At 48.0% G+C, this 14,584-nt stretch overlaps 1 protein-coding gene across 2 annotated transcripts in view; it reads left to right on the top strand.

Annotated features, from left to right (window-relative positions):
- The window catches only part of TBCE (tubulin folding cofactor E), a 712,453-nt gene that overhangs the window by 44,219 nt on the left and 653,650 nt on the right, over positions 1-14,584 (top strand). For both annotated transcript variants that reach the window (XM_030198136.1, XM_030198134.1), the window contains exon 3: positions 11,552-11,636. In XM_030198136.1, the coding sequence (XP_030053996.1) occupies positions 11,552-11,636 (85 nt within the window). The remainder of the gene's footprint in view (positions 1-11,551; positions 11,637-14,584) is intronic.

Here is a 14,584-nt window from a genome sequence, read left to right as displayed (position 1 = left end):
GATTTCCTCAGATCAGTGGGTTCTGGACCTGATCAGAGATGGATACAGAATAGAATTCAACGCCCCAGTAAGAGACGTGTTTGTGGAGTCCCGATGCGGTTCTGCCGTCAAACGGGCGGCGGTGGAGGAGACTTTAGAAGGTCTGATTCAGTTAGGGGCAGTGACCCCGGTGCCTCCTGCCGAGCAAGGCTGCGGCCGATACTCCCTCTACTTTGTGGTGCCGCGAAAAGGTGGGTCCTTTCGCCCTATTCTGGACTTAAAAGAAGTGAACAAGTCCCTGAGAGTGTGGCATTTCCACATGGAATCCCTGCGCTCTGTCATTGCGACGGTACAGCCAGGAGAGTTTCTCACGTCTCTAGACCTGAAAGAAGCTTACTTGCACATACCGATTTGGCCCCCGCACCAGAAGTTTCTGAGGTTTGCGGTGTTGGGAAAACATTTCCAGTTCAGGGCCTTGCCTTTTGGCCTCGCCACAGCTCCCCAAACCTTTTCGAAGGTAATGGTGGTAGTAGCTGCTTTTCTCAGGCGAGAAGGTATCAGGGTTCACCCGTACCTAGACGACTGGCTCATCAGAGCAGACTCTGCAACAGAGAGCTTACAAGCTACAGCCAGAGTGGTCTCAGTACTGCAATCTGTAGGCTGGGTCGTCAATATGGCCAAAAGTCACCTGTCCCCTTCACAATCTCTAGAGTTTTTGGGGGCCAGGTTCGACACAGTCTCGGGCTATGTGTTCCTACCCGAGCTAAGGCGGTGCAAGCTTCAGAATCAGGTCCGTCTGCTCCTGAGGATGCCCCGCCTGCGAGCTTGGGACATTGTCCAGCTGCTGGGATCGATGACAGCCACGATGGAAGTGGTACCCTGGGCGAGAGCGCACCTGAGACCTCTACAGTATTCCCTACTCCGGAGATGGTCTCCTATTTCTCAAGATTACCAATGCAGACTTACTTGGCTCCCTGCGGCCTGACTCAGCATGGAGTGGTGGCTCTCGGACAGCATGCTGCGGCGAGGAATGCAGCTGACGCTCCCCGTTTGGTGCCTGGTGGTAACAGATGCCAGCCTGAAGGGCTGGGGCGCACACTGCAAGGGGAAGCATGCCCAGGGTCTATGGACACCCGAGGAGTTGGAGTGGTCCATCAACCGCCTAGAGTTGAAAGCGGTGTTTCAGGCGCTTCTGGCCTTTCAAGTGACCCTGGAAGGATTGGCTGTCCGAGTGATGTCGGACAACACGACAACGGTGGCCTATATAAATCGACAAGGCGGAGCAAGGTGCAGAGCACTAGCCGCGCAGGCCGAACTGATTTGCCACTGGGCCGAGCTGCATCTTCAGTGTCTGTCGGCAGCTCATATTGCAGGTCAGAGCAATGTGCAGGCCGATTATCTGAGCAGGCATCAGATCGATCCAGCAGAATGGAATCTGGCAGACGAAGTTTTCCTGCAGATCTGTGCCAAATGGGGCAAGCCCGTGATGGATCTAATGGCGACAAGTGCCAATACCAAAGTCCCGTGCTTCTTCAGCAGACGGAGAGATCCTCGCTCGGCGGGGTTGGATGCCTTGGCTTAACCCTGGCCTCCGGGTCTACTTTATGTGTTTCCCCCATGGCCCTTGTTAGGGCGCCTGCTCTTGCGGATTCGGCTGCACCCAGGAGAAGTGGTCCTCATCGCCCCGGATTGGCCAAGGAGACCTTGGTATGCAGACCTCCGACAGATGCTCCTGGAGGCTCCTCTGCCGTTACCTCTGGTACCGAACCTGTTGACTCAGGGACCGGTAGCCATGGAGGACGCCGGCCGCTTTGGTCTTACGGCATGGCTATTGAGAGGGCGCAATTGAGGGATAAAGGTTATTCCAATAAAGTTATTTCTACTCTCCTGCAAGCCCGCAAGCGGTCCACTTCCGTGGCTTATGCCAGGATTTGGTGCCTGTTTGAGTCTTGGTGTGCTTCCAGAGCCATTGCTCCAGTGCGGGCTCCTGTCTCGCCGATTCTGGACTTTTTGCAGGAAGGTGTACAAAAAGGCTTGGCCTATAATTCCCTGCGGGTGCAGGTGGCAGCGTTGGCCTCCCTTCGTGGTAAGGTGGAAGGTGTGTCTTTGGCTGCTCACCCAGATGTGGCACGGTTTCTTAGAGGGGTGCTTCGGCTCTGACCTCCAGTGCGAGCACCCTGTCCAGCTTGGAACCTGGGGCTAGTTTTGAAAACCCTGCAGGCATCTCCTTTTGAGCCGCTTCGGCGAGCATCGGAGAAAGATTTGACACTGAAGGCCGTTTTTCTGGTGGCCATTACCTCGGCGAGACGGGTGTCAGAGCTCCAGGCGCTGTCCTGTAGAGACCCATTTCTGCAATTTTCAGAGTCCGGAGTCACGGTTCGGACCGTGCCTTCCTTTATGCCTAAGGTGGTTTCAGCCTTTCACCTAAACCAGCCTATTTTCTTGCCCTCTTTTTCAGAGGAAGAGTTTCCAGAATCTTTTGGGCAGCTGCACCTTTTGGATGTGCGCAGGACTCTGCTGCAGTATCTGCGAGTTACTAACTCTTTCAGGACTTCTGATCATCTGTTTGTTTTGCTATCCGGTTCTCGCAGAGGGTCTCCAGCGTCTAAAGCCACTATTGCCCGCTGGCTCAAAGAAACTATCTTTTCAGCTTATCTGCTGGCCGGCAGGGTTCCGCCTGTAGCCTTTAAGGCACATTCTACTAGAGCGATATCTTCCTCTCGGGCTGAAACTGGAGCACTCTCTCTTCAAGAGATATGCAGTGCAGCAACATGGGCTTCTAAGCTCTCCTTTGCCCGACATTACAGGCTGGATGTGGCTGCCAGGAGGGATGCGCGTTTTGGTGCACAAGTGCTAGCGCGTGGTGTGGCTTGTTCCCACCCTATCTAGGGATTGCTTTGTTACATCCCATACGTAATGGCTTCATCTGCTTGATGACAAGGAAGGGAAAATTAGGTTCTTACCTTGGTAATTTTCTTTCCTTTAGTCATAGCAGATGAAGCCATGAGCCCTCCCTGTATGATTGTCTGTATGCTGTGAATCTATTTTTCAGGTTCTGTTCTAATTTCCTGAAGTTCCTTCCTTGGGAGAAAGTTGGAAAACAATCTTCAGGATTCATGTTCAGTTTAAATTTAGGAGGATGTGTTCATTCCCTCCAGCATGTTTTTTTTTGGAGGATGTGTTGATTCTCTCCAGGAGGTGCGTGTGTTCCCCTCCAGTTCTATAAATAGGAGGATGAGTTCATTCCCTCCAGTGTGTTGGGAGGATGTGTGATTCCCTCCAGGAGGCGCGTATGTTCCCCTCCACTTATACAATAAGGAGGATGAGTTTATTCCCTCCAGGAGGATGTGCATTCCCTCCTTTATGAGTTCATGCCCTTGTGATGGGCCATCGTTCGCTGTGAGGAAAGCTCTTGTGATTCCCATTGCGGTTTGCCATACTGCTTTGGAAGCTTCAAATACTGAAGAGGCAGTGGAGCTAGCTGGCCAAGAGGGCACTGTGAAAGTTTGAGTGCTCTCTATCTCCCCTGCTGGTTGATGGACATAACCCATACGTAATGGCTTCATCTGCTATGACTAAAGGAAAGAAAATTACCAAGGTAAGAACCTAATTTTCCCATCCCCTTCCCCCAATCCCCCCCTCATATAGTCTAGAACAGTGATGGCGAACCTATGGCACTGGCACGCGGAGCCCTCTCTGTTGGCACGCGCGCCGCCGGTTGCCTCACCCGAGACTTTCAGCCGTCCCACCCACCCGGCGTCGAGCATTCCTTCCTCCCTCCCTCCCACCCGGCACCAGCCCGCCCGGCCTCCATCCCTCCCTCCGAACCCGAAGAAATTTAAAAGTCTTCCCTTGTCCAAGTAGGCGGCGTCAGCATCAGCAGTAGCAGCGAAAAGCGTGCTGCTGATTCGGCGCGTCTTCAGCCTTCCGTCTCTCAAGCTCTCTGGTCCCGCCCTCATTTCCTGTTAGGGCGGGACCAAAGAGCTTGAGAGACGGAAGGCTGAAAACGCGCCGAACCAGCAGCACGCTTTTCGCTGCTACTGCTGATGCTGATGCCGCCTACTTGGACAAGGGAAGACTTTTAAATTTATTCGGGTTCGGAGGGAGGGAGGGAGGGAGGGATGGCGGGCTGGTGCCGGGTGGGAGGGAGGGAGGGAGTGAGCCCTGGTGCTTGGGTGGGAGTGCTGGGTGGGAGGCCTGCCTGGTGCTTGGGTGGGTGCGTGGAAGGCCTGCCTGGTGCTTGGGAGAGAGGGCTTCCTGGTGCTTGGGTGGGTGTCCTGGTGCTTCGGTGGGAGTGCTGGGTGGGTGGATGGCCTGGTGCTGGGTGGGAAGGAGGGAGGCTTGGGTGCTTGGGTGGCCTGGTGCTTGGGTGGGAGGTCTGGTGCTTGGGTGGGAGTGCTGGGTGGGTGCATGGCCTGGTGCTTGGGTGGGAAGGAGGCCTGGTGCTGGGTGGGAGGGAGGGAGGCTTGGGTGCTTGGGTGGGAGGCCTGGTGCTTGGGTGGGAGTGCTGGGTGGGTGCATGGCCTGGTGCTTGGGTGGGAGGGTGGCAGGCAGGCCTGGTGCTGGGTGGGTGGCCTGGTGTTGGGTGGGAGGGAGGGAGGCTTGGTGCTGGGTGGCCTGGTGCTGGGTGGGAGGGAGGCCTGCCGCTGGGAGGGCAGGGGGGAGAGCAGGGTGGCTGGAGGGGAGGGCAGGGGAGAGGAAGGTGGCTGGACATGGGCGGCTGGAGGGGAGAGGAGGGTGGCTGGACATGGGCGACTGTAGGGGAGAGGAGGGTGGCTGGACATTTGTGACTGGAGGGGAGAGGAGGTTTGCTGGACATGGATGGGAGGGCAAGAAATGAAGAAGAAAGGAGGAAAGTAAAGAAATAAATGGAAAGGAAGCCCTGGAAACGGAGTTAAGAGAACAGATAGAGAGCAGCAGAATCAGCGACTAGGACCAATATGGATAGAAAAACAAAATCACCAGACAACAAAGTTAGAAAAAATCATTTTATTTTCATTTTAGTGTTTGGAATATGTCCAATTTGAGAATTTACATCTGCTGTCTTATTTTGCACTGGGTATACTGGAGCTGTAATAACTTACAGAAATGATTTATAATGAAAGAAAATCATGTTGTTTTTTTCTCCTAAATTAGTATAATATTTTCAATGATGTCTGTTTATATGCGCCATGGCTGGTGTAAGGGGGTGTGGCTATCATAGGGGTGGAGTCATATGTGGTGATCCCGCCCATAATGAGTACCGGCACTTCGCGATGAGTAATTAGATTTTGGGTTGCTGTTTGGGCACTCGGTCTCTGAAAGGTTCGCCATCACTGGTCTAGAAAGTCTGTTATTCCTCACCAGTAATGGAACAGTCTATCCTCCTTCCCCCCCCCCCCCCTCTAACCCCTATACATCCATTACTTCTTTTCGATATCTATGAGAGAATAGAAACTAGGTATTAAGAATTTGTCTCTTTGCTGTCGGTTGTAGCGTGTTCCAAAATTTGCTCCAGGTCTGCTGCAGGCGTCTCCCGTCTGCTGAAGCAAGCTCATGAACTCCACGCTGCTCCAGCTTTTGCAGGTCTATCATAAGTGTTCTCCATTGGGTAAAGTTAGGTCCTTTCTGCTCCTTCCAACAAATTAAGATCGCCTTCTTCCCAATTAGTACCGTCCTTTGTAGAAATTGCTGAAACCCTGGCAGCGCTGGTTTAACATATCTGTGCACATCAAACAGTGTCAGTGGCTGAAGTATAGGTTTCGGCTTTTAAGATGACACCCAGTGGTATTGGTCCCTCCCCTCCAATCTCTTACCTGTGGGCTTTAGAAGCTCAGCGGGGTTTGGATGTAGCATGGAGTAGTGGTTCTTTACTTCTGGGATGTTCTCAGGAATGGGATAACTATGTGTTACTACTTTCTCCTTTTGAGGTAAGCTGTTTTTAGTTTCTGTCCATCCTCTTGTTGGTAATTGTCAGAGCATCTAATTAAAAATAACAAACTCCAAACCCCAGGATGGTAGCCTTTAGTGGCGTACACGCACAGCGGTCTTTGGTAGATCATGGTGGCGATTTTCTCTACACTAAATATTTTGGTGGACTGTTAGGTTGATCGTGAGCCCTTAGGCCTAGGCTGAGGGACAACGGGCTACGATGCCCAGTACACTTAGGGAGACCAGCGAGCACCACCAGAAAGGGAAATAGTCAGCTTGTATGGGCCACAAGGCCGAACTGGAACCCAAACATACATAGTCCTAACTTACGGGCCGCAAAGCTGAACTGGAACCCAAATATTCAAAAGGGAGGGGAAAAACAGAGAAGTCCCGGAATGGACTGGCACTCGAGTCGTGCACACAGCACCACACACAGTCACCAACGAAAGGTCACCAGAACAAACACACAGGTACAGACAACAGCCAGAATAAGGGAACCCAAACAGAGAGGCAACCCAAGCAGTGCCACACAGCTTACATTTTTTTTTCTTACATTTGTACCCCGCGCTTTCCCACTCATAGCAGGTTCAATGTGGCTTACATATTGTATACAGGTACTTATTTGTACCTGGGGCAGTGGAGGGTTAAGTGACGTGCCCAGAGTCACAAGGAGCTGCCTGTGCCTGCAGTGGGAATCGCACCCAGGACCAAAGTCCACCACTCTAACCACTAGGCCACTCCTCCACTGAAGGAGCAAACAAGGATGCAAACAAGAGCTACAGCAAGAATAGGGTAAAAGGGAAACCACACAGAAAGACAGCAAGAGCTACACAGCTAAGAAAGGAGCAGTCCCTCAGTAGAACAGCAGGTAAAGGGTAGACTGGCTACACAGAGAGACTGCTTCAAGCTACACAGCTCAGATGAGGAGCAGTGCTCACAAGAACCAAGCAACAGATACAGCAAGTAAGGGGTTAAAGCAGATTACAGAGAGACTGCTACAAGCTACACAAATCAGACGGGGAGCAGTACTCACAAGAACCAAGCAACAGACACAGCAGGTAAAGGGTTAAGGCAGGCTACACAGATAGACTGTTTCAAGCTACACAACTCATAGAGGAACAGTCCTCAACAGATACAGCAGGTAAAGAGTTAATAGGAAGACCCAAACAAAGGAAGTAAACTCCCACGGACCCACCCAGCACACACAGCAGGAAAGGGAAAGGCAAGGTACACAGGGAAGCGGCGTACACAGCTGAACAACAGCAAAGCAATCAGAGGGAGCAGACTCCTACAGACTCAAAGAACAAACGCAAACAAAGAGAATAATGGCAACCTTACAAAAGAGAATTCACAGTGACCATAATATGATCAGTTTTGACATCGACCTTGAAGTAACTGTACACAGAAAGTCAAATACATTAGCGTTTAACTTTAAAAAAGGAGACTATGATAAAATGAGAAGAACGGTAAAAAAAAAACTTAGGGGGGCAACTGAGAGAGTAAAAACTGTACAACAGGCGTGGACGCTGTTCAAAAATACCATCCTGGAGGCCCAGGCCATACATATTCCGTGAATTAGAAAAGAAAGACGAAAGTCCAAAAGACACCCGGCCTGGTTGAAAAGTGAGGTGAAGGAAGCTATTAGGGCTAAAAGAAACGCCTTCAGAAAATGGAAGAAGGAACCGTCTGAAAATAACAAGAAGCAGCATAAGGAGTGTCAAAGCAAATGCAAGGCGCAGATTAAGAAGGCCAAGAGGGAGTATGAAAAAAAGATAGCATTAGAGGCAAAAAAACATAGTAAAAAATTTTTTCGGTATATTAAAAGCAGGAAGCCGGCAAAAGAATCGGTTGGGCCGCTGGATGACCGAGGGGTAAAAGGGGCGATAAAGGAAGACAAAGACGTAGCGGAGAGACTGAATGAATTCTTTGCTTCGGTCTTCACCGAGGAAGATTTGGGTGGGATACCGGTGTCGGAAATGGTATTTCAAGCGGACGAGTCGGAGAAACTTACTGACTTCACGGTAAACTTGGAGGACGTAATGGGGCAGTTTGGCAAACTGAAGAGTAGCAAATCTCCTGGACCGGATGGTATTCATCCTAGAGTACTGATAGAACTGAAAAACGAGCTTGCGGAGCTACTGCTAGTGATATGCAACTTATCCTTAAAATCGAGCATGGTACCGGAAGATTGGAGGGTGGCCAATGTAACGCCCATTTTTAAAAAAGGCTCCAGGGGAGATCCGGGAAATTATAGACCGGTGAGTCTGACGTCGGTGCTGGGGAAAATGGTAGAGGCTATTATTAAAAACAAAATTACAGAGCACATCCGAGGACATGGATTACTGAGACCAAGTCAGCATGGCTTTTGTGTGGGGAAGTTTTGCCTGACCAATTTACTTCAATTCTTTGAAGGTGTGAACAAACATGTGGATAAAGGGGAGTCGGTTGATATTGTGTATCTGGATTTTCAAAAGGCGTTTGACAAGGTACCTCAAGAAAGGCTACAGAGGAAATTGGAGGGTCATGGGATAGGAGGAAATGTCCTATTGTGGATTAAAAACTGCCAAGACCTGTCGTTTCTTTCTTTACGACATCCGTAAAATCCGCCCCTTTCTTTCCGAGCACTCTACCAGAACCCTCATCCACACCCTTGTCACCTCTCGTTTAGACTACTGCAATCTGCTTCTTGCTGGCCTCCCACTTAGTCACCTCTCCCCTCTCCAGTCGGTTCAAAACTCTGCTGCCCGTCTCATCTTCCGCCAGGGTTGTTTTACTCATACTACCCCTCTCCTCAAGACCCTTCACTGGCTCCCTATCCGTTTTCGCATCCTGTTCAAACTTTTTCTACTAACCTATAAATGTACTCACTCTGCTGCTCCCCAGTATCTCTCCACACTCGTCCTTCCCTACACCCCTTCCCGTGCACTCCGCTCCATGGATAAATCCTTCTTATCCGTTCCCTTCTCCACTACTGCCAACTCCAGACTTCGCGCCTTCTGTCTCGCTGCACCCTACGCCTGGAATAAACTTCCTGAGCCCCTACGTCTTGCCCCATCCTTGGCCACCTTTAAATCTAGACTGAAAGCCCACCTCTTTAACATTGCTTTTGACTCGTAACCACTTGGAAAACATGTGTGAGGATGTTATAATGCCGTTGTATCGCTCCTTGGTGCGACCGCACCTTGAGTATTGTGTTCAATTCTGGTTGCCGCATCTCAAGAAAGATATAGTAGAATTGGAAAAGGTGCAGCGAAGGGCGACTAAAATGATAGCGGGGATGGGACGACTTCCCTATGAAGAAAGACTAAGGAGGCTAGGGCTTTACAGCTTGGAGAAGAGACGGCTGAGGGGAGACATGATAGAGGTATATAAAATAATAAGTGGAGTGGAACAGGTGGATGTGAAGCGTCTGTTCACGCTTTCCAAAAATACTAGGACTAGGGGGCATGCGATGAAACTACAGTGTAGTAAATTTAAAACAAATCGGAGAAAATATTTCTTCACCCAACGTGTAATTAAACTCTGGAATTCGTTGCCGGAGAAAGTGGTGAAGGCGGTTAGCTTAGCAGAGTTTAAAAAAGGGTTGGACGGTTTCCTAAAGGACAAGTCCATAAACCGCTACTAAACGGACTTGGAAAAATCCAAAATTCCAGGAATAACATGTATAGAATGTTTGTACGTTTGGGAAGCTTGCCAGGTGCCCTTGGCCTGGATTGGCCGCTGTCGTGGACAGGATGCTGGGCTCGATGGACCCTTGGTCTTTTCCCAGTATGGCATTACTTATGTACTTATCCTGTCACTATGATATAATTTGTACCCCGGTATGACAGTATCCCACTGGTTATCCTCCTTCCACCAGGTCTCAGAGATGCCTATTATATCTAATATTTTAGTGCAATAATATATCTATATCAAAATAAAACTACTGTTCTTTTTTTTCTTGATAAATCTGCTGCTTTTGACTTGGTAGATATTTCCATTCTTCAGCATCTCTCTGATCTTGGTATCTTGGAACAGTCCTTTATTGGTTCCAAGATTACCTTTACTACAAACATTACTTTGTTTAGTGGAATAACTCCTCTTCTGATCATTTCCTAATTTGTGGAGTTTCTCAAGGCTCACTCCTAGCCCCTTGCTCTTCAATGTCTACATAGCCCCACTTTTAACCATTATCCAGTCTGGGTTTAACTATGTATGTCTAATGCTGATGACATTCAAATAATAACTTTAGACAATCTGGATTATTCTTTTATGACTGATAATGAAAAACTACTTACAATATTAAATTGGCTGGTATCAGTGAAATTAAAACTGAATCCTTAAAAAACACGGACTCTACTTCTTACCCAAACTGGCATTTCCTACCTGGAGTCTTCAATCAACCTAGCTGGATCTCCAGTACTGTTCCAACCCACCCTCAAAATACTAGGAATTACTTGACTCATCCTTCTCTTACCATACTCATATCTCAACTGTTGTGCAAAGCTGCTTCTACAAACTCAACATGATCTATTCACCACGTCTTTACAAAACAAACTCATTGGGTATTCAACCATCTTGATTACTGCAACAGTCTCCTGCGTAGGATAAATCTTTCTGAACGCCAACTTCAACAAATATAAAGTACGATTAATAAAAAATAAGGCCATAAAAGTCCTGACAGGCTCAAAAAAGTATGATCATGTTACACCTCAAAGAAGAGCACTGGCTTCCTATTTAGCATCAAATTACTTTGAAAACCCCCATCTTGATTCATAAAATCAATCACTCTGGTACCTCATTATCTTTCTCAACACTTAATTCCTTATACCCCCTAGAACGTTCTTTTCCAACTTATTACATGTCCTCTTCCTCTGGCAAATTGCTACGACTCAATCCATACTAAAGTCTTTAGTGTTATAGGCTCAACTCTTTGGAAGGCTCTACCTTCCCAATGATGACCCTTCATACAGAATTGCATTTGGACCTCAAAACCTTTATTTTTAATGAGGCCTGGAATTTCTGATCCCTTTGATCCATCTTTTTTTCTTTATGGCTTTGCAGCCCTTGGACATCAGTCCCTGGTATGCATCGTGGAACTGCAAGTATTAGCACTAGTTGTAATCCTATCCCTGTCCCATATTATATGGAGTTCCTCTCTCACTTCATTTCTTCTATATTCAGTTCTCTTTTCTCTATATTGGCCTAATTGTTTATAATATGTAAACTTCTCGGAAGGCCCCCACCTTAGAGTGGTATATCAAATTCTAATAAGCCTGAAACCCTTCTGCATACATTTTGTTTTATTTAAGTGATAACTTTGTGTAATAACTAATATGTTTGTGTGAACTTGCTTAATTTTCAAAATTGAATAATAATAAAAGATGATGATAGTAGAAATAAGAAGAGTGACTATAAGCACATTTGAGCTGAATAATGGAGAGATCCTGGTCCATACCACTCAACTAAAAGATTGTCCCTGTGATGGTTGAAAAGTGCATTCTGTAAGCATTTCACAGAGATGTACGTCACCAAGTGAGGTAATACACAATCATCATTTAAGTAAAAGACATTTTGACACCCTTTTAATTGCAACATCTGTTGGGTTGGATAGGATAAAATGAAATAAAAACTGGCCAGTGTGACTGATGTGGAAATAAATGGTATATGTATTTTTTCTTAGAGCTCTGGCTTGGAGTAGAATGGGACAACCCTCAAAGAGGAAAACACAACGGTTGCCATCAGGGAACTCAGTATTTTGTATGCAGGTAAATCTAGAACTACAAATATTTCTTTTTTTGCTAAAAACTGTGTAGATAAAAATGGTGTGGCTTGATGGATGAGTTAGCACACTTTGCTTGAGTGAAGGAGATGTGTATTTGATTTCTATATCAGACTTCTGTGTGTTCTGTTTTTTTCATATTTTATTTGTTTTACAAATTGCATCCACATCTCATAGATGAAGAAAGCAAAACCTAACGCAAGAAAGCTGTTAGCTAAACCCACTTGGTACAATTCTATGAACTGGCACCTAGAGATACATGCCACTTAGAGGTATCTAAGATGCTGTTGATTGACAGGCACCTACCTGTGTACTAAGCGCTGTTCTATAAGGCAGCACCTAAGTGCCATAGCACCTAGCTGCAAGGGGGATGTATACCTGGGTGAGCCATGTGCATGTCTTTCAGTTAGAGTATGCTATAAATTCCATGCATCACTCAGCATACTGAGATGCGCCATCTTATGCCCATCATTGACGGGGCATAAAAGGGTATGCCTAAACATAAGTGTGCCAATGCCGTCGTTAACATAAGAACATAAAAATAGCCATACTGGGTCAGTATTCTTTTTTCAACAGTAGCCAATCCAGGTCACAAGTACCTGGCAAAAACCCAAATAGTAGCAACATTCCATGCTACTAGTCCCAGGGCAAGCAGTAGCTTCCCCGTGTCTATCTTAATAGCAGACTATGGGCTTTCCTACAGGAACTTGTCCAAACCTTTTTTTAAACCCAGATACGTTAATCACCGTTACCACATCCTCCGGCAGTGAGTTCCAGAGCTTAGCTATTGGTTGAGTGAAAAAGTATTTCCTCCTATTTGTTTTAAAAGTATTTCCATGTAAGTACACTGAGTGTACCCTAGTCTTTGTACTGTTTGAGTAAAAAATTGACTCACTTTTACCTGTTCTACACCACTCAGGATTTTGTAGTCCTCAATCATATCTCCCCACGGCTATCTCTTTTCTAAGCTGAAGAGCCCTAACCTCTTTAGCCTTTCTTTATGAGAAGAGTCCCACCCCCCTTAACATTTCCTGTTTGAGGGCGGGACCAGAGCTGAGAGAGACAGAAGGGAAAAGTGACGTGCCGAGTCTGCATGGTTTTCGCTTCTGCTGCTGCCCCGACTAGGTAAAATTACTTTTAGAACTCAGAAGAAGGGAGGGAGGGGGATCTCAGAACTCCGAGGGCGGGCGGGCAGGCGGGGGATCTTGGAACTCGGAAGACGGGCGGGCAGGCGGGGGATCTCGGGAGGGCGGATGGGGGATCTCAGAACTCACGCTTGCAAGTTGTGTCTTAGCTTGAAAAAGCGGACACAGGTGTTGAGAAGAGCTCTTCGGGACCGCCTTTTCGGAGTTGCGACTGATTCCTCGGTGTCGACATCGACATCGGCACTGGGGATGGCATTGACATCAGGAGCACAGGTAATGGCTGTCCGAACTTCCCCTGTAGCTGGAGGTAGTGAGTCGTCGAGTGGGTCTCGACCTGTCTCAAAGGCTCCTGCTATGCAGTCCCACTGGGACTGACCGATGTTGGACCCGACCCCAAGGAGGCATGTGGATTCCACGTCCTCCTCATCGGTACCGAGGAGTACCTGTGAGGAGCCTGAAAATCACAGGGATCACCTACAAGGAAGTGTGGGGGTCAGTCAAGGGAGTATAATGAGGGGAGAAAGAGGGAGGAGAGGAGTGGACAAGGGTGGAGGAAGGGGAAGGAAGGGAGGGAGAGGGAGGGGCAGAGGGGAGGGGTAAGACTGGGGAGAGAGAAACTTGTTAGGCTATGTTGTGGAGGAATGGGCTCTCGGTGCTGGAAAGAAACACAAATCTTGTGGAAGGGCAGCACATATATTGGGTGGACAGACACATTCAGTATAACTGAGGGTTTGGGTGGGGCTAGGCACCCAGAACTCGATAATCACACACTAGTAGCAATAATAGTGATAAAATGGAGAGGGGAGAATGACTAAAACAACCCATGTAATCTCATGGAATGTGGGAGGCATTGCAACACCCATAAAGAGAGCTAAAATATTAACAGCATTATGCAGGCACAAAGCAGATGTTGCATGCCTGCAAGAAACCAGGCTGAGAGAGGAAGAGCATACCAAGCTAAAAACAGCATGGGTGGGAGAAGTATTCTCGGCGTCAGCAGAGGGGAGGAGACGAGGGGTGGCAATATTGATCAGAAAAGGGATAGCGGCAAAGGCAGAGCTGATTGCCAAAGACCCCCTGGGGAGATACGTATTGATTCATCTATGGCTCCATAACAGAGAATACCTGGTAGGATCTCTTTACGGACCAAACACCTATACGCCAACCTTCTTTCAGGAACTCACGCAACAATGCGCACCGTACCAATCACTTCAGCTAATATTAGCAGGAGACTATAATTTAGTGATAGACCCAGGAAAGGATACATCTAACCCCAGAGCTGCGCCACAGGGAGGCACTAGGTCTCAGGCACTACCCACATTCATGCGGGTCATGAACTTAATCGACCCCTGGAGGACCTTAAATCCAGAAGCGAGGGATTACACGCACGTATCCAGGGCGCACGGGACTTTGTTAAGGATAGACTAAGTACTGGTAGATTGGGCGGTCTTCCCGTGGGTCCAGGAGGCAGGTATAGGGCCTACGGAGATCTCGGATCATTCAATAGTATGGGTAGACTTGGAGGCCCCAGAATACTACCAAACTAAAGCCGGATGGAGATACCCGGGATACCTGCAGGGAGACAAGGAATTCGTCCAATACGTGGGTAAAAAATGGGAAGAGTACAATAGATTTAACCAGCAACATGCAGATAACCCAAAACTGTACTGGATGGCAGCTAAAGCAGTGCTGCGAGGAGACATAATAGCGTTTGTGCAAGCTAGGAAAAAACAGCAAGCCAGAGCTATCTTGGCCCTTGAGGCACAACTTAAGGTAGCAAAGAGGAAGT

Source organism: Microcaecilia unicolor, chromosome 3 (genome assembly GCF_901765095.1).
Source record: "Microcaecilia unicolor chromosome 3, aMicUni1.1, whole genome shotgun sequence".
Classification (NCBI taxonomy): Eukaryota; Metazoa; Chordata; class Amphibia; order Gymnophiona; family Siphonopidae; genus Microcaecilia; species Microcaecilia unicolor.
This window is presented reverse-complemented; position numbering and strand designations above follow the sequence as displayed.